Source organism: Myxine glutinosa, chromosome 1 (genome assembly GCF_964187855.1).
Source record: "Myxine glutinosa chromosome 1, kmMyxGlut1.1, whole genome shotgun sequence".
NCBI lineage: Eukaryota > Metazoa > Chordata > Myxini > Myxiniformes > Myxinidae > Myxine > Myxine glutinosa.
The window spans coordinates 440,581,018-440,600,574 of NC_136261.1; the positions used below are offsets into that span (position 1 = coordinate 440,581,018).

Genomic DNA, 19,557 nt, shown 5'->3' on the forward strand with positions numbered 1-19,557 from the left:
AAACCAAATTGATGATCAGAGATCAAGCCATTGGAGAAGAGGAAAGATTTCATATCCGAAGCAATGATGGATTCCATGACTTTGCTGATAATTGGGAGAAGGCTGATTGGTCTGTAGTTGCTAGGATCTGTTTTTGCACATTTTTTGTGCAAAGCGGTGATGTTGTTTGATTTCCAAGCAGATGGCAGTTGACCTTGAGCAAAATAGAGGGTCAAGCGAACAGAGAGAGGGAGTGAAAGAGCAGAAGAACAGGATTTTAGGACCCGTGAGCTGATGCCGTCAGGTCCAGTTGCAGAATCAGAGTCGAGGGTTGACAGAAACTTTTCCACCTTGTCGGGAGGAAAGGACACGGAGTCCAGGAGCAGCTGGGTACGACTGGGTACGGTGGGTACAGAGAGGGATGGGTTTGGGACACAAGATTTAGAGGCAAATGCAGAGTTGAGGCATTCAGCTTTTTCACGTGCGGAGTCAGCTGTGTAGCCATTTGAGATAAGGGAGGGGATGGAGGGGGAACAAACACCAGAAACAGATTTGGCCAGACCCCACCAGGATTTGGAAGAGGGAGACAGATAAGAGAGTTCGTTCTTGAGAACAGAGAGATATTGTTTCCTGGCTCTCCTGAGGGTGGACACATACTTGTTTCGGGCTTTGTGAATGGAAATGAGATTTCCTTCCGTTGGATTTGCTTTCCAGGAGACGAAGGCAAGTTGTTTCTGGGCAACAGCCTCACCACAAGATTCTGTGTACCATGGATGGGAGGAAGGATATGACAACTGAAGAATAGATGGGATAAATCTGTGCATGAGAGAGCGCAATTTACTTTGGAAGAATTCCCAGGATGAGTTGATGTCAGAAGTGGTCGAGATGGGAGACCAGTCCAGATGATTGATGGCTGCTTGAAGACCGTGCCAGTTGGCCTGAGTGAAATGCCAGACTCGTCGACGCTGAGCAGGCTCCCTGAGAATGGTCAGAGAGATGTCAACTTTAACAAGCACATGATCAGATGAGCCGATTGGAGCAGAAGAAGAGCAGCAGACATTTTCAGGGAAGTTAGTCATAACCAAGTCCAGAAGAGAAGATGCTCCGTTTACTGAGATCCGGGTCGGGAAATTGACAGATTGTGTCAGTCCCAGTGAGTCGCAGAAGTCCTTTGCTGAAGAGCCATGGCTGGTGAGAGAGGTACCCACACCCAGCCAACTGGCATGGTGACAATTGAAATCACCACATATGAGGAAGAGAGAGTTGGGATGAGTTGATAGAAGTTGGTCCATATTAACAGACAGCGAGATGTAGATGGAGTCATCACTGTTTGGCGGACGGTACATTACACATATGAACAAGAGGTGGGAGCGAAGGGGAAGCCGTAGCCAGAGGTATTCCTGGGGGTGAGGTGGAGAAAGTGCAGTGCAGGGCGAGTGAGGAAGAGAGTTTTTGATCAAGATAGCAACCCCACCTCCAGGACGAGGCTCAGGTCTATCATACCGGAGGAGGGAGTAACCCAGGAGAGATACCAAAGAATCAGAGACATCATGAAGGAGGAAAGTTTCTGTTAAGCAGATCATGTCTGGTTTGTCAGAAGCAACCTGTATGGAGAGATCAGTTAAGTTTGAACGAAGGCCCCGGATGTTTGAGGTCCATACCGTTAATGAAGAGGAAGGGGGAGCATCGGATACAGAACAGGGGGGAGGAGGGGTAGGGTAAGATGTGGAAGAGGTGGAAGAGGTAGGGAGAGCTGTTGAAGGTGTGTCAGAGATTTCAGAATAGCTCGGAGAAAGGGAAGGATGGGGCGGACAAAAGGTTTGATGGTGATTGGGTGAGGCACAATGAGGTGTTATTTGAGGAGGGGGAAAAGCGAGGCAGAAGGTTGGGGGAGATGGAGGTGAGAGTTGGAAGGGGAAAGAAGCGGGGAGGACGCTTTGTCGGGGAGTGAGAGGGGGGAAATTGAGGAGAAATGAGGGTGGGGAGATTTGAAGGGGAGGGGCGAGGGGGGAGTTTGGGAGGGAAGGGACAAGGGGAGGGATTTGAAAGGGATGGGATATGGGGGAGATTTGGAGGGGAGAGGTGAGGGAGGAGTCTATGAGGGGAGGGGTGAGGGGGAGTCTTGGAGGGGAGAGTGTGGGGGGAGTTTAGGAGGGAAGGGGCAAGGGGGGAGATTTGAAAGGGATGGGTGATGGGGAGGCTTTGGAGGGGAGGGGCAAGGGGGAAGATTTGAAAGGGATGGGTGATGGGGAAGATTTGGAGGGGAGGGGTGATGGGGAAGATTTGGAGGGGAGGGGTTATGGGGAAGATTTGGAGGGGAGGGGTGAGATTGGATTTTAGAAAGTGTACGATTAATGGGAAACGAACATTTATTGCAAAATGAGTTTCTTGTGACCTTCGAGTCAAAAAAACATTTAAGGACGCTGGAGGGAGGATGGAGTGCAGGATAGTTTAGGGAATGTAGAAAAGAGGCACTCACTGGAAGAGATGGAATTTTTTTTTGGGATGAATAGATTTGGTGAGCAAGTCGAAAGCTACCTTTTAAAGAAGAAGAAGAAAACGGTGTTATAATATACGATGGATTACAGAACTTGAGGGGAAAGTGTAAACATTTAAAAGTTTAACAGTGAAAACTATCTGGGGAAATGGGGGAGAAACACGTGGTCGAAGAACGATCAAACGTATAAGAACGAATAAACGAATGAGAACAACAAATAAGAACAGAGAAGGAAATGTTTTTTTTGTTTTTTTTTTAGTTGAGATTTTCAACAAAGAAGTAGGCTATGGGGTGAAAAGACTGGGAAAACAGAGAACAAAAGTTATTGCAGCACAAATGACGAACCGCTGAGAGAAAATCAAAGCCTCAAGGTTGGACACTGTACAAAGCCTCAAAAGACACGACACTAAGTAACACAATTTTCTATACAGGTATGAAAGATTTGCACCGAAAATCTTCCTCGGGACACTCTATACGTACAACACCATAAAATAAATACAGTTATAACGAAAATACAAATGGGAACAATTACTTCACTTCGATTTCGATTGAGAGCATGGAGAGCTGCGAATAAACGAAACCTCGCCAGCAAGACCGGAAGCAGAAGCATTGAGACACTGCTTTGTTTATTTTATGTTTCGAGTTACAATGAACCAACCATACATCGCTTCAATCTAGAAACTTTGCAATAACGGCAAAAGGATTGCAGTGTTCCGATTATATTTACTATATAATTAGTATTAATGCTATTATTATTATTATTATTATTATTATTAAGAAAACAATACTGCTGTATAATAATAATCTTACTATAATTCACCAAATGTCTGTCCGTCCGTTTGAAGGTACCGCAAAAACGGCTGAACCGATCGCAACGAAATTTTGGGTGGGTAATCCTGGGACCCCTTGGAGTAAAATAGGCTATATTGTTTTTCCAATTTTTTCCCAATTTTCCAGTTTTTTCAAACACGATGGAATAATATTTACCGATATGAATAATGATGTGGCTTTTGTTGAAATTATACATACCAGGAGAGAGTAGATCGACTCCTGATGAACTCTTCCTATATAAACATGCGGTTCCAAAGTAACTTGGCAGCGTGTGAAAAGCGACTGAGAAACAGGTGAAGCGGCCGCTTCCATTAGATTTGGCGCGCACTCTTCACACATAAACGTGCGACTGAGAAAGACGTGTAGCGGCCACTTCCGTTTTGCAGAATTCAATCATTTTTTCAAAATGGGTGCCATGTACTGTTTAGATTTTGAAGATTTGTGTGTGATATGATTCAATGGATGTTTATATGCATCGTTTAAAATAAAGAAAAAGCCTTAAATTTCTGATATTTTGCCTTTTCATTTGGGCTTCCCAATTGAAGCCCCGCCTTTAGGGCGGTCCCGTTGCTAGTAATAATAATGCAATAAAATAAAAAAAACCCACCTTTCGAGGCCATTTTTCAGACAATTTAATTGATTTAACTGTAATTTAAGATTACAGTCTTATATGAATACAATAATATAAGCCAAAAGGCTAAATTACAGTCAATTTACAAATACTGCATTTTGATAACAATAATAACATCAGATGCAGCAAGGTGCACACAGTCCATGCTGGCATGGGAGGGAGGGTGCACCTCGCCGGCACCGACACCATCAGAGGATCGGTCACTGCATAACCAAGTAAGCCTCAGAGGCAGAACCCAGCACCGAACCGTACAATGCAGGGAGCTCAAGGTGTCTGGACAGTCATGATGAATTCATATTGAAGCATTGGAACTCCAACGTTTGCTGAATTTAAATATAAATTGAAATAAACTAAAAACAAAACTGCAAAACGTTTCAATGATATGTTCGGCCTGAACGAAATTGGAGTCAAAATGTGTGAGGAGTTAGCCACGTACCGCCGTAATGACGTCAGACGTAATCACTTCACCTTTTCATATGACCAGATCCTCAGCTCTGATTGGTATACGTTTGAGGGGACGTACATACGTACATACGGACGGGCAAACACTGTTCTATACGGCTTTGCTCTATGGGCTACGCCATAAAAATTAAAAGTCACAGAAGGGAGAGAGAGAAAGAGAGGAAACAGAGAAGGAGAAGAGTAACAACATTTGATGTTTGCAACTCGACTCGTGCTCTGTAAAATGAGACTTTCAGCTGTTGAACCCAAAAATACCATCAGTTTATCTTTTGAATTTCAATCCATACTTGTGCCAAGTTTGGTTAAAACCCCTTCAGTGGTTCTCCAGTTATCGTTGGAAAAAAAAGAAAAAAAACATTGATAACTGACGCAGACACGGAAGGAAGAAAGGACAGCAGGAAGGACATCATCGTACATCCCTTCACAAAACAACGATGACTTATTGGTGATTCCCACCTCTGCTTGCGCTTCCTCTTCCTGAACATGCCGTAGTTGGGATGCAACGCTCTCCATTGACTGTGACACATGAGGATACTTTGCAGCCAAAACATCCTGCACATAATAAAGAAACAACAGAAGTGAAGAATCGTGAACCGGTGGTGGATTAAAAAGGAACATCCTGCCCAAGATTATATAAATACTAGCAGAGGTAACCGCACTTTGTGTGGAAGGAATTTAGAAGATACAAGATGAATTGTAATACGGGCTGACACCGGGTGGTGCTATACGATACACATTTACATCGAGAATTTTGGTCTTCCCCCCCCCCCCCCCCCCCCACCTTGAAACCCCTAACCTGTAGGTTTGAAAATGTTTTCTTGCATCTCCATCTGCCAAGAGGATTTGCATGCAATATTATGGGGTTACTACCGGTTGGGCCAATTATTTTGGTGCACAAACAGACAGAAAATACAACTATATATAGAGATGGAATATACATTTGTGATAAGGAGCACAGTTAATGTGATGGGAATTTTATTAAAATTTTGAAATCATCTCTTCTCTTTAACTCTAGAGCTGTACGAGAAAAAGTCCCAGGATGACATTAATCACTAAAACTGTTTCTCAGCTGTCTTGACAGTAGGTGGCTGGGGGGGGGGGGGGGTGCCGTGGGGGACTGACGGTTATTTCCCCATGCCCCATTCTGCAGATGGAATTTGAAAAATACGATATACTAAAATTATATGAAAGAGAGAAGTCGGATCAGCGACATTACCTCATGTTCAACAGAAGCAAAAACCCCTTTTCAGCCTCTTACAGGGGACAGATCCGGATGAGGAGCACAATCCCATGAGACCTTACTGTCGCGTTCCCAGGGTGAGCACCCCTGGGGACGGATAGCCGATTGAGCTTTTACTCCAAGGCGTTCAATCTAATGGCGATGTGAATACGCGCGGGGGATGAGGGCAGTGATGGGTAACGAAGCTCTTACCTTCATGGGTCCCACTGGACGTCTTTGAACCAGTGATAATCAACTCAAACCCGACACGGAATTATAATGCAAAAATACTGGCTTTATTGAAAGAAATGTCGGTAACAAAAGAATGCATGGTAAAACTAAAATTCTAATTGAGGGACCCTCCATACGGACTCGTATACAGACAAGGGGTATGATAAAATACCAAGAGAAAAATGACCACAGTGTGGTCACCAGCTGCAACATGTAGAATCATGAGGATATCTGTTGCAATAATGCGCGCATGCACATTGTGTATCATGTATGCACATGCGCTGTTCAAAAAGGTACCCCAACATCAACAACAACAACAACAACAACGCGGTCCTCTCCTGGAGCTGCTCGTCGCAGCAAAAAATAATTAATGTTTCTGCCAGCACTCAGCTCTGGTCTCGAAGAGCACTTTGGGAGCTTGGTGGTCGTTGAAGCTTGAAAGCACCCCATGGGAAGCGCACAAGATGGCGGTGGCACTGCGCCCTTAGTGGCCACCGGCGCGAGGCAAGCAGATAGCATGACCACCTACGGCTCGCTCGCGGCCCCTTCCGCCTCTGAAGAACAACACAGCTGCCAAAAACTCCTCCCTTTCACTTGCAAAGCTCCCAAAAGGCACCCAAAAAGCTTTCAGCGATCTCCTCACAGGCGACCACACAGGTAAAACGTGACCGCCTATGACCAAAGCCAGGACCAAGAGAGGGACAAATATCTGGACCCCGTTCTTTCGTTCTCAAGGTTCTGATGTCATCGCGATGACATCTCTGCCTGCTCCCATCAGCGAGTCCCTCTCATCACTCGACAATACCAGACCAATCACTGCTCTTCAGGGTGTGGCCTCACGGACCTGCCTGCATGATGTTGTGATGTGGCCGCTGACAGCGCCAGCAGTATTGTTTAATGTCCTGTTCCGGTTGGTTTTCATTTACTGTTTATATTAGGTGTAGCGTATGTTTTTAGTGCGTCATAAGGAACAAGGGGAAAAGTACAGAGGCCATTTACATACAGGGAATTTACCATGAATCCCTAACTAATTAACATAACCACACCCCTCATCATGGGAACAAAGATAAACTCTTACACGGCATATGGTCCACTGGCTCCATACTTATGGTACATGGGGTTTCTTGTTCTTCATTGCAACATACGGAGCATGGTAATCTATACAATTCTACCTGGCCCTATGGTGTTTCATTGCCCTGTGGTACGGCATTTCTAGATAACCCTATAAAGGTAACATTACTTTCCCGGGCCTACTTACTGGAACCTTTCCAGCGGACACATTTAATGCTCCGGATATGCAGTTTAACCACAGGACAGGCTTATCTGAGATTCTAGCAACAGGCCCTGATGCGTTGTACCAAATTTGGTCCATAATCGTTGAGGTAGTTGTGGAGATGTTTTCGTGAAAATGATGGATTTGGGAGGGGCCCATGGCCCCCTTTCCAGGTGAGATTTCCCATAAGGAGCACAACCTATGGTTAAGGGCATGGTCCCGATGCCTCTTGGCAAGTTTGGTCCGGATCTGTCTCATTGTTTCTGAAAAGATGATTTTTAAATAAAATACCAATATATAAGGCAGAACCTTTTTACTGTAGCGGCTACCGCTGGGTTTTCACAATCGCCTTGCACCTACCAAGGACGCGGAGCGATCACCATGCCGGGCTCGTCCAGGATGCCCGGGCAGGCCCGCGCTCAACTTGCCAGGCCTCGGCCGGGACGCCCAGGCATGCCCGGGCACGCCCGGCCACGCCCGCTCTCGCCGTTCCCGGGCAAACGCTCCGGGATAATGTGTGTATATATATTGCTGCCCGATAAACGGGCTTTTCAGAGTACCTGAGCTGTTTTGTTTGAATAAAGCAACTCGGACGAATTCCAGCTTTTTGTCGCGTCCATTCTTCCGATCGACGTGGGAGCACGGCTCCTTCATTGGTGACCTACCGACATGGACACGGCAGTTGCCCTTAAACTGCCTACCTTCTGGGAGGCTCACGCGGTGGTTTGGTTCGCCCGGGCGGACTCCCTGTTCGCCCTGCGAGGCATCACGGCCGACGACACCCGCTTCCACCATGTGGTAGCAGCGCTCGGTTCAGCCACCGCGGCCCGTGCCCTGAGCCTCCTCGAGAGCCCGCCAGCCGCTGACAAATATGGTGCGATTAAAAAGCTCCTCCTCGACGCTTTTGCACTCCCATCGGCGGAACGCGCACGGCGCCTGCTCGACCTGCCCGAGCTCGGTGACACGCGCCCGTCCGAGCGAATGGACTACATGCTTTCGCTGCTCGGCGAGCACTCTCCGGCATTCCTGTTCCTCCGTCAGCTGCCTAGCCCAGTATGCCTCGCCCTGGCAAGTACGACGATCACGGATCCCCATGCCCTCGCCAGGGAAGCCGACAAGATCTCCACGGCAGGCCAACGCATTGCAGCAGCGACCTGGAGCCCACCGCCGTCCGACGCAATGCCCATGCACCCGGCAGGGTCGACGACTGAACTGCCGACGCAATCGGCGACCGCTACGCAGAGCCGACCACCTCCAGCACGACGACCGGGGCCTCCACCTGACCAATCGTGGTGTTACTATCATGCCAGGTTCGGACAGAAGGCGCGGACATGCCGACCCCTGTGCACCTTCGGCAGGCCGGGAAACGGCCGGGCCGGCGTTCATTACCAGCCATGAGCGCTGGCCACACGGGCAACTTACTGTTCATCACGGACAAAGTGTCCAGACGGCGCTTCCTGTGCAGCCCAACTGAGCGTCATACCTGCCTCTGACCAGGACAGGCAGTCCACGGTTTGCGGCCCCTCCTTGGTTGCGGCCAACGGATCGGCCACCTGCACCTTCGGCCCGCGCAACGTCACCCTCTGCTTCGGCGGCCAACGCTTTACTTGGACGTTTGTAACCGCAAACGTGCCCATGGCTCTGCTAGGCGCCGACTTCCTCTGCGCACACGGACTGCTGGTGGACGTCCAACGGCGTCGCCTAATCAACGCCGAAACCTTCAGCTCCCTGGTATGCACATTGAGCAGCTCCGCTCCGACCGAGCTGGCATGCGCCCTCCCGGCGGCGAATGAGTTTGCTCACCTGCTCACGGAGTTCCGGCCCTCACGCGGCCGACGTTTTCGGCCATCGCAGTACGAGATGGGATCGAGCACCACATACCAACCACGGGCCCGCCGGTCTATGCCAGAGCCCGCCGCCTCGACCCAGCCAAGCTCGCCGTGGCCAAAGCCGAGTTCGACGCTTTAGAACCCCTCAGCATCGTGCGGCGCTCCGATAGCGCGTGGGCTTCGCCACTACACATCGTCCCAAAGCCAGGGAGCGGCTGGCGCCCATGTGGCGACTACCGCCGTCTTAACGACGCTACCACCCCCGACAGGTATCCGATCCCGCACATCCAAGACTTCTCCGCCCGTCTGGCGGGACGGGTCATTTTTTCAAAAATCGACCTCATATGGGGATATCACCAGGTACCTGTCAGGGCGGCCGACGTCCATAAAACGGCCGTCATCACGCCGTTCGGCTTATTCGAATTCCTACGGATGCCTTTTGGTCTCAAGAACGCGGCTCAGGCATTCCAGCGCTTGATGGACGGCGTGCTGCGTGACCTGCCGTTCCTCTTCGTTTACCTGGACGACATCCTCGTCACCAGCACGTCCCGGGCCGAGCACCTTCTTCACCTCCGAACACTGTTCGGGCACCTCAGCGAGCATGGCCTCATCGTCAACCCGGCCAAATGCCACTTCGGCACGACGGCCGTTGATTTTTTGGGCCACCACATCACCAAGAACGGGGCCGTGCCGCTGCCAACCAAGGTCGAGGCCATCACCATGTTTCCGCGTCCCCGCTCCATAAAGGCCCTGCAGGAATTCCTGGGAATGGTGAATTTCTATCACCGCTTCGTGCCCCGCGCTGCTCAACTCATGCGGCCCCTCTACGAAGCCCTCCGGGGCAAGCCGGCCAAGCACGACATCGTCTGGTCCGCAGCAATGGACGCGGCCTTCCAAAGCTCAAAGCGGGCCCTCGCCGACGCAACACTGCTCGCTCACCCGGTGCTCAACGCTCCGATCGCCCTCACCACGGATGCCTCCGACTACGCGGTGGGTGCCGTACATGAGCAATGGGTGAACGGGGTTTGGCAGCCACTCGCTTGTTTCAGCCGGCAGCTCCGGCCGAACGAGCTCAAATACAGTACGTTTGACCGTGAGCTCCTCGGTCTACACCTGGCCGTTCGCCATTTCCGCCACCTCCTGGAGGGCCGACCCTTCATGGTGTTCGTCGACCACAAGCCGTTGGTTTACGCAATGGCCAAGGTCACAGAGCCGTGGTCGGCACGCCAACAGTGCCCCCTCTCCGCCGTGTCGGAGTTTACCACGGACATCCGGCACGTCACCGGCAAAAACAATGCCGTGGCCAACTGTCTTTCTCGGGCCAGCGTGAATGCGGTCCACCTCGGCGTGGACTTCGCGCTTATGGCGGCGGACCAAACCACCGACACCACGGTGCAAGCTCTCCGGGCGGCGGACACGGGCCGCCGCCTGGCCGACATCCCCTTCGCGGACACTGTCCTGCTCTGCGACGTCTCCCAAGGCCAGCCTCGCCCCATCGTGCCCATTACCTGGCAACGCCGCATCTTCGCCTCCCTCCACGGCCTTTCCAACCCGGGCCGGAAAGCTTCCCAGAAGCTGGTGTCGGCGCGATTCGTCTGGCATGGCCTTCGACGGGACGTCCGCGATTGGACCAGCACCTGCACAGCCTGCCAACAGGCCAAGGTCCACCGACACACCCAGGCCCCGCTGGCACCTTTCACCGTGCCCGAACGATGTTTCGACCACGTCAACGTGGATCTGGTGGGCCCCCTCCCCCCATCACGGGGGTTCACACACCTGCTCACCATGGTGGACAGGACCACCAGGTGGCCGGAGGCCGTTCCCCTCGTCTCCACCACCACCGCCGACGTGGCGCAGGCTTTCATCGCCACCTGGGTCGCCCGCTTCGGCGCACATCTCGTCAGACCGCGGGCCACAGTTCACCTCCGAGCTGTGGGGCGCGGTCGCTGCAACCTGGGGGTCAAGCTCCACCGTACTACGGCCTACCACCCCCAAGCCAACGGTTTGTGCGAGCGATTCTACCGCTCCATGAAGGCCGCGCTCATGGCCTGCCTTCAGGACGGCGGTTGGGCCGACTGGCTGCCTTGGGTCCTTTTGGGCCTCCGCACGGCCCCCAAGGAGGACCTCCGGGCATCCACCACCGAGCTTGTCTACGTCCAGGCGCTACGCACGCGGCTGGGCACCTGGACACATTCTATGAGCTTATTTCACGGAAATAACCAAAATAGTATCGATATAACACATACAATAACTATTTTTTCACTGATTTACTCACCTTCAGTTCAGCATGAGCAATCTCCAAAGCAACAACGTCGTGGTCCCGATGTTGTCCACCTGTGCACGTGACGCACATCAAGCTCCCATCATCCTTACAATAGGGTTGGATTGGCTTTCCGTGCTCAATGCATCTTAGATCCTCAATCTTCACTCCCGGATCCACCAGTTTGTGCCCTCTCTGTTGATGAGGCTTCAGGTGTTTCGCACAGCAGATGATCTCACAAGGTACGCAACTCTTGGCTGCCTCTCCATTACAAAGCTCACAGTAACACTCACTGCCCCCTGATTTCATTCCTTCCTTAACATTCACATCACCATGTTCTGTATCTCGGACCTCCAATCCAAACTTTCCCTTTTTCAACTTCACATTTTCTATCAAGTTGGCAATGATCATATTCTTCATGAGCTTTGGTTTTTGTGGAAAAACCTCACGGCAATTTGGACAAACATAACCTGCATCTGCTTCCCTGTTCTCCCAGGATTTCTCCAGGCACAACCGACAAAACGAGTGGCCGCATGGCAAACCAACGGGCTCCTTGTAGAGTTCAAAGCACACTGGGCATGTGAGTTCATTCAAAATAACTCCAATATCAGAAGAAGAAGAAGAAGAAGAAGCCATTTCCTTGGGGTGAGAGAAGAGTGTGGAGCAGGGTTGAATTGAAACCTGCAAATGGAGATTGAAAATTATAAATATTTAAGTCATGGAAGAGCAAGTATATATATACATGTAAATAATTAATGTAGCATGCTGAAATTACAACGCTCTCATTCCAATATGGAATGTGTTGACAAATTTCTCCTGTCACCGCCAATCTTCCCCAGAGAGTCTTATTTATTGAACTGCATTATTTATTGCAAATAATTTTTCGGATGTAATCGATAACTTTGTATCTGTTGTAATCCCGTGTGTTGTGTTGAATGGGTGAATCCATAATTTGATGGGATTTTCCTTGCGTATTCACATAAAGAACAATCCCCGAGTATTAACGTTCGGAATAATCATTCAGGGTATTAAATGAAATGACAAACTGGATAAGAAGATGATCAGAAGGTGCACTCGATCATCACAAACAGGTAACACAACAGAGTGCCAGGTGTCTCATGACAATGTACTAGTGTCGACAAATACATAAACAGAGATTATAATAAGATTTCATGAGGGAACCATCTGCTCCATCACTCAATGTGAGTTTTCGTAAAACGAAGTTCGAAAGGTTCACCTGGTATCATCACTTCCGGTTCCAGTCTCTGAGCTGTGGATGTGCGATTTTCACCTCTACCAACTTCCTCAAAGATAAGTTTCCCGGTCGTTTTTGTTGTTTGTTTTGGTGTATAACTAGTTTAACTAGCATAACTAGTATAACTAGACCCACTCCTCCCTCCGGGTCTGCAAAACAGGTGTTCACCACCATCTCTTATCTTCCCCCATCCAAAACCTTGATCTTTTCTACCCCCGTTAAACTACATCAAACCCACCTCCTTCAAATTCCGTGTTTTTTTTCCTAAAATCCCTTGTAGTGTCCATCTTGTTTATCCCATGTACGTTTACCGGATTCGAACCATTAACCGATTGAAACGTTTACCGGATTCGAACCTTTCACAGATTGAAACGTTTACCGGATTCGAACCTTTACCCAATTCAACCGTTTACCGGATTCGAACCTTTAACCGACTCAAACGTTTACCGGATTCGAACCATTAACCGATTCAAACGTTTACCGGATTCGAACCTTTAACCGATTCAAACGTTTACCGGATTCGAACCTTTCGCTTATTCAAATGTTTACCGGATTCGAACCTTCAGCTTATTCAAAGGTTTACCGAAACCGAACCTTTAACCGATTCAAACGTTTACCGGATTCGAACCTTTAACCGATTCAAACGTTTACCGGACTCGAACCTTGAATTGATTCGAATCTTCACCCGATTCGAACCTTTAACCGATTCAAACCTTTACCGGATTCGAACCTTTAACCGATTCAAACGTTTACCGGATTCGAACCTTTAACCGATTCAAACCTTTACCGGATTCGAACCTTTAACAGATTCACACCTTTAACCGATTCAAACGTTTACCGGATTCGAACCTTGAATCGATTCGAATCTTCACCCGATTCGAACCTTTAACCGATTCAAACGTTTACCGGATTCGAACCTTTAACCGATTCAAACGTTTACCGGATTCGAACCTTTAATTGATTCGAATCTTCACTCGATTTGAACTTTTAACCGATTCGAACCTTTAGCTTATTCAAATGTTTACCGGATTCGAACCTTTAGCTTATTCAAACGTTTACCGGATTCGAACCTTCAGCTTATTCAAAGGTTTACCGGATTCGAACCTTTAAGCGATTCAAACGTGTACGGTATTCGAACCTTTAACTGATTCAAACGTTTACCGGATTCGAACCTTTAACCGATTCAAACGTGTATGGTATTCGAACCTTTAACTGATTCAAACGTTTACCGGATTCGAACCTTTAACCGATTCAAACGTTTACCGGATTCGAACCTTTAACCGATTCAAACGTTTACCGGATTCGAACCTTTAACCGATTCAAACGTTTACCGGATTCGAACCTTTAACCGATTCAAACGTTTACCGGATTCGAACCTTTAACCGATTCAAACGTTTACGGGATTCGAACCTTTAACTGATTCAAACGTTTACCGGATTCGAACCTTTAACCGATTCAAACGTTTACCGGATTCAAACCTTTAAGCGATTCAAACGTGTACGGTATTCGAACCTTTAACTGATTCAAACGTTTACCGGATTCGAACCTTTAACCGATTCAAACGTGTACGGTATTCGAACCTTCAACCGATTCAAACGTTTACCGGATTCGAACCTTTAACCGATTCAAACGTTTACCGGATTCGAACCTTTAACTGATTCAAACGTTTACCGGATTCGAACCTTTAACCGATTCAAACGTTTACCGGATTCGAACCTTTAGCTTATTCAAATGTTTACCGGATTCGAACCTTTAACCGATTCAAACGTTTACCGGATTCGAACCTTTAACCGATTCAAACGTTTACCGGATTCGAACCTTTAGCTTATTCAAACGTTTACCGGATTCGAACCTTCAACCGATTCAAACGTTTACCGGATTCGAACCTTTAACCGATTCAAACGTTTACCGGATTCGAACCTTTAACCGATTCAAACGTTTACCAGGTTCGAACCTTGAATTGATTCGAATCTTCACCCGATTCGAACCGTTAACGGATTCAAACGTTTACCGGATTCGAACCTTTAACAGATTGAAACCTTTAACTGATTCAAACGTTTATTGGATTCGAACCGTTAACTGATTCAAACGTTTGCCGGATTCGAACCTTTAACCTCGCACCCAGCCCTCCCTCTCTCTTCCACAAATCTCCCGATATTCCTCTTTTCCACTGTTATTGAACTTCCCCCTCAACCCCTCTCGCTCCCTTTATTATATGTTCCATATGTTAGCTCTTACATGAGCCTCGACTTGGAATAAAATAAAATCGGCCGTGTCCCACACCCAGCGTCTCCATCATGTTTCGTCCTTGTCCGACACCCAGCGTCTTCACCATGTTTCGTCCGTGTCCCACACCAGCGTCTCCACCATGTTTCGTCCGTGTCCGGCCACAACTCTTTCAGATATCTTGTTCACAAATAGATAAACAGACATGAAAACAAAACCTCCATCGACCTTCGGTGGTGAAACGAATGAACCTGGAACTCTGTCTGCCTCTCACTCCCTAAAACTGACGTCATCCTGCCGAACCACACGGATCTTCCCGATCGCACTCTCCACACACTCCTTCATTAGCAGAGTGAAACAAACACGATCATTGTACAACATTTCTCATTAATAACTTGATAACTCCTTAACCCGGGTACGAGTACGGACATGTTACCTCTCCTGCTGATGAAGATTTTGAATCGCGTAAAAACTTCCGCGAACTGATGTCATAGGGGGTGGAGCCTCGTTCAGTGACGTCATGAACAACGTGATGACGCAGCCTCGTAGCATGAACGTGTGAACCCCCGCACATTCGAGTCTCCCAGCAGGTCACGTGATTAATTTAATAACACAAGCTGGATTTTTCATCTTGTTTTTCCCCTGAAGTTTATTTTCTTGTGAATGAATAACCGAATGAGGGAACATTCCGCGGGAGTTCAAACCCTTTCATGTGATGATAACGTTTATTTTAAACCCGTTATCTCTGATTATCCCGTTTAATAAACAAACTCGTTCTCATCTCGTTATCATTTAGGCAAGATAAAAAAAATGAGTTGTTGATCGTCCCCGCCCGACCCTACGAAACACACCCGACCCGAAACTTTTTTTATTTTTTATTTTGAAAAAAATCATTCAAAAACGATCTTTTCAGTCAAATTTGGCGCCGTTCTGCACCGCATGCGCAGTGCGTGCTGCGCAGAGCGTCGCAAGTGCCTCAGGCAACTTCACCCATTTTACGTTGGCCATTCATGGCGGCTATTGTGTGAGATTTTTCCCGCTGAAATCTGTATCGATTCGTGATAGAATCGGCTTGAAATGCCTATTGTGATCGCATCAATAGCCCGTGAGGGCTCTTCCAAGACGGTGAAGGACTGGTTTGCGTGCAATATCGAGTTGGATGTTACAATCTCGGACTTCTATGCAGAGTTCTCAGACGGCAAGTATGATGGGGATAGGGAGCCATTGCCTGACGATACACGCGGTACTTTTGTCAAAGTATTCGCCGGCCCCAGTAAAACTGACATGACGAAAGTTTCACCAGCTTGCAAAGTTTCTGATGTGACAAAGACTCTTGGCTCATTTCTCAAATTTGTGTTGGCTGCAGACACGGCCACGGATCACAGGATGGAACCCGATAGTCGACCAACTGTTTTTAGTGTCCTCATGAATGCTGCCCGTGATGATGCTTTTTGTACTTGGGTGCCAAGGTGCCAAGGGCATGGTGTTTATCTGTTTTTCCGATGTCATGGTGTATATACATGTACAGGTGTCTTGCCCTTTCACTACCAAGCTCAGCTAGGACATTCAACATCATCCAAAATCACACAAACACTGTGTTTCATAGAGATTTGGGCAATGTCTGTAAATCTGTGAGATGAATGAAGAAATTAAATCATTTTGAGGAGAAAGGAGTCTTTATTTAATATTTTTCCATGTCAACAAAACTCAATGGAAAGTAGGAAAAAAAAAAAAAAAAATAAAATAAAAACCTCCCTCCCGACCCGAACTTTTGAGCAAAAAGGACGATCACCAACTCATTTTTTTTATCTTGCCTTATCAAAACAAACATCATTCCCGAATCCCGATCCACGGATTTCTCCGATCGATGTTCGAGGGGGAGGAGAAGGCGGAGGGGAGGAGAGGAGTAGGAGGCAGATGTGGGAGGGGGAGGAGAAGGATGTGGGAGGGGGAGGAGAAGGATGTGGGAGGGGGAGGAGAAGGATGTGGGAGGGGGAGGAGAAGGATGTGGGAGGGGGAGGAGGAGGATGTGGGAGGAGGAGGAGGAGGATGTGGGAGTGGGAGGAGGCGGAGGATGTGGGAGTGGGAGGAGGTGGAGGAGGCTGCGGGAGGGGGAGGAGGAGGATGTGGGAGGAGCGGAGGAGGATGTGGGAGGGGGAGGAAGTGGAGGAAGATGATGTGGGAGGGGGAGGAAGAGGATGTGGGAGGGGGAGGAAGAGGCTGTGAGGAAGAGGCTGTGGGAGGGGGAGGAAGAGGATGTGGGAGGGGGAGGAAGAGGATGTGGGAGGGGGAGGAAGAGATGTGGGAGGGGGAGGAAGAGGATGTGGGAGGGGGATGTGGGAGGGGGAGGAAGAGGATGTGGGAGGGGAGGAGGAGGATGTGGGAGGGGGAGGAGGAGGATGTGGGAGGGGGAGGAGGAGGATGTGGGAGGAGGAGGAGGATGTGGGAGGGGGAGGAAGAGGATGTGGGAGTGGGAGGAAGAGGATGTGGGAGGGGGAGGAAGAGGATGTGGGAGGGGGAGGAAGAGGATGTGGGATGTGGGAGGGGGAGGAAGAGGATGTGGGAGGGGAGGAGGAGGATGTGGGAGGGGGAGGGGAAGGATGTGGGAGGGGGAGGAGGAGGATGTGCGAGGAGCGGGGGAGGAGGGGGAGGAAGAGGATGTGGGAGGGGGAGGAAGAGGAAGAGGATGTGGGAGGGGGAGGAAGAGGATGTGGGAGGGGGAGGAAGAGGATGTGGGAGGGGGAGGAGGAGGATGTGGGAGGGGGAGGAAGAGGATGTGGGATGTGGGAGGGGGAGGAAGAGGATGTGGGAGGGGGAGGAAGAGGATGTGGGAGGGGGAGGGGAGGATGTGGGAGGGGGAGGGGAGGATGTGGGAGGGGGAGGATGTGGGAGGGGGAGGAGGAGGATGTGGTAGGGGGAGGAGGAGGATGTGGGAGGGGGAGGAGGCGGATGTGGGAGGGGGAGGAGGAGGATGTGGGAGGGGGAGGAGGAGGATGTGGGAGGGGGAGGAGGACGATGTGTGAGGGGGAGGAGGAGGATGTGGGAGGGGAGGAGGAGGATGTGGGAGGGGGAGGAGGACGATGTGGGAGGGGGAGGAGGAGGATTTGGGAGGGGGAGGAGGAGGCTGGTGGAGGGGGAGGAGGAGGATGTGGGAGGGGGAGGAGGAGGCTGTGGGGGGGAGGAGGAGGATGTGGGAGGGGCGGAGGAGGATGTGGGAGGGGCGGAGGAGGAAGTGGGGGGAAGAGGAGGAGGTGGGAGGAAGACGAAGAGGAGGCGGAGGAGGAAAGAGGAGGAAGACATGGGAGGGGAGGAGGGAGACGTGGGAGGGGGAGGAAGGGACGTGGGAGGGGGAGGAGAGGGAGGAGGGGGACGTGGGAGGGGGAGGAGGGGGAGGGGGGAGGGGGGGTAGGGGGACGTGGGAGGGGGAGGGGGAGGAGGGGGACGTGGGAGGGGGAGGAGGGGGACGTGGGAGGGGGAGGAGGAGTGTGGGGGGAAGAGGAGGAGGAGGAGGCGGTGGGAGGAAGATGAGGAGGAGGAGGAGGCGGGGGCGAAAGGAGGCGGAGGAGGAAGGGAGGAGGAGGCGGCGGAGGGGGACGACCGCACCAGGCGCACAGTGGATGGGGCCTCAAATTACACCCTCAAAAAACCGTTTTCATGCTCCTGAAGGAGCTGCGCTCCAACGCGAGTCGAAAGAATTGACGCGACCAAAGACGGAATTCGTCCGAGTTGCTTTATTGAAACAAAACAGCTCAGGTATTCTCACAAGCCCGTTTATCGGGCAGCAATATATATACACATTTATGCCGGGGCGTTTGCCCGGGAAAACCGAGACCGGGCATGCCCGGGTGTCAAGGGCGAGTCCTGGAAAGGCGAGTCTGGACATGCCGGGGCGTCCTGGACGCGGCCTGGCAAGTCGAGGCTGGGCGTGCCCGGGCGCTCTGGGTGAGTCCTGGAAAGGCGAGAGCGGGCATGCCCGGACGCTCTGGGCGAGCCCTGGAAAGGCGAGAGCGGGCATGCCCGGGAAAGACAAGACCGGGCGTGCCCGGGAGGTTCGGGCGTTCCCGGGAACAGCGAGTCAGGGCATGCCCAGGAGAGGCGCGTCTGGGCCCGTCCAGACGAGCCCGGCATGGCGATCGCGCGTGGCCGTCCTGGCAGGTGCAAGGCGATTGTGTACATTCCGCGGGAACCGCTACACACGCCCCTCCAGAATCGACCTGCACCGGCAGGGTCAATTTAAGGGGGGTCCGGATGACCCGGCCGAAGCGACCCCTGGAGGGTCGTGGGGGGGGGGGGTGGTCCGATCCGGTGGTTGGTGGTCGAGCGGGGGGAACTGTGGATGGGGGGCGGCCTCGCTGTGGAGGAAGGGCCAACCGTGGTGGTCGGTCAACGTCCACGTGCAACGGTTTCAGGCGGTCCACAGAGATCCGGTCTGACCGGCCGCCGACGTCGACGACGAAGGACTTGTCGCCCCGTCGCAGGACCCGTAAGGGCCCATCGTAAGGCGGCTGGAGTGGCCCCCGGTGCGCGTCATGACGCACAAAGACGTACTCCGCTGTGTGAAGCGCCGGGGGGATGCAGGACTGGGGGCCACCATGGCGGGACGTTGGCACGGGGGCAAATCGTCGGGCGGCCTCCTGGAGGTCTGAGCGCTGGTGTGCGGCGGACCAGGGACTGGTAACGTCGGGCACTAACTCGCCCGGGACGCGGAGCGGCTGGCCGTAGACGAGCTCGGTGGCGGACGCCCGGAGGTCCTCCTTGGGGGCCGTGCGGAGGCCCAAAAGGACCCACGGCAGCCGGTCGGTCCAACCATCGTCCTGAAGGCTGACCATGAGTGCGGCCTTCATGGAGCGGTGAAACCGCTCGC

At 51.0% G+C, this 19,557-nt stretch overlaps 2 protein-coding genes and 2 long non-coding RNA genes across 5 annotated transcripts in view; 2 read left to right on the top strand and 2 right to left on the bottom strand.

Annotated features, from left to right (window-relative positions):
- The window catches only part of LOC144889671 (E3 ubiquitin/ISG15 ligase TRIM25-like), a 33,352-nt gene extending 18,174 nt beyond the window's left edge, over positions 1-15,178 (bottom strand). Inside the window, exons 1-3 of one of the 2 annotated variants that reach the window (XM_078770823.1) lie at positions 15,130-15,178; positions 11,228-11,893; positions 4,857-4,952 (exon numbers count right to left, since the gene is read on the bottom strand). In XM_078770823.1, coding sequence (XP_078626949.1) covers positions 4,857-4,952; positions 11,228-11,848 — 717 coding nt within the window. In that variant the 5' untranslated portion in view covers positions 11,849-11,893; positions 15,130-15,178. The remainder of the gene's footprint in view (positions 1-4,856; positions 4,953-11,227; positions 11,894-15,129) is intronic. The other variant, XM_078770821.1, reaches the window with a different exon arrangement.
- The window catches only part of LOC144888201 (E3 ubiquitin/ISG15 ligase TRIM25-like), a 450,981-nt gene that overhangs the window by 414,588 nt on the left and 16,836 nt on the right, over positions 1-19,557 (bottom strand). The gene's annotated exons all lie outside the window — the stretch shown is intronic.
- Positions 1-19,557, top strand: part of LOC144889694 (uncharacterized) — a 798,143-nt gene that overhangs the window by 18,312 nt on the left and 760,274 nt on the right. The gene's annotated exons all lie outside the window — the stretch shown is intronic.
- Positions 15,574-16,361, top strand: LOC144889875 (uncharacterized). The gene is made up of 2 exons (XR_013622133.1): positions 15,574-15,895; positions 16,060-16,361. It is a non-coding gene; the product is annotated as an uncharacterized LOC144889875 (long non-coding RNA).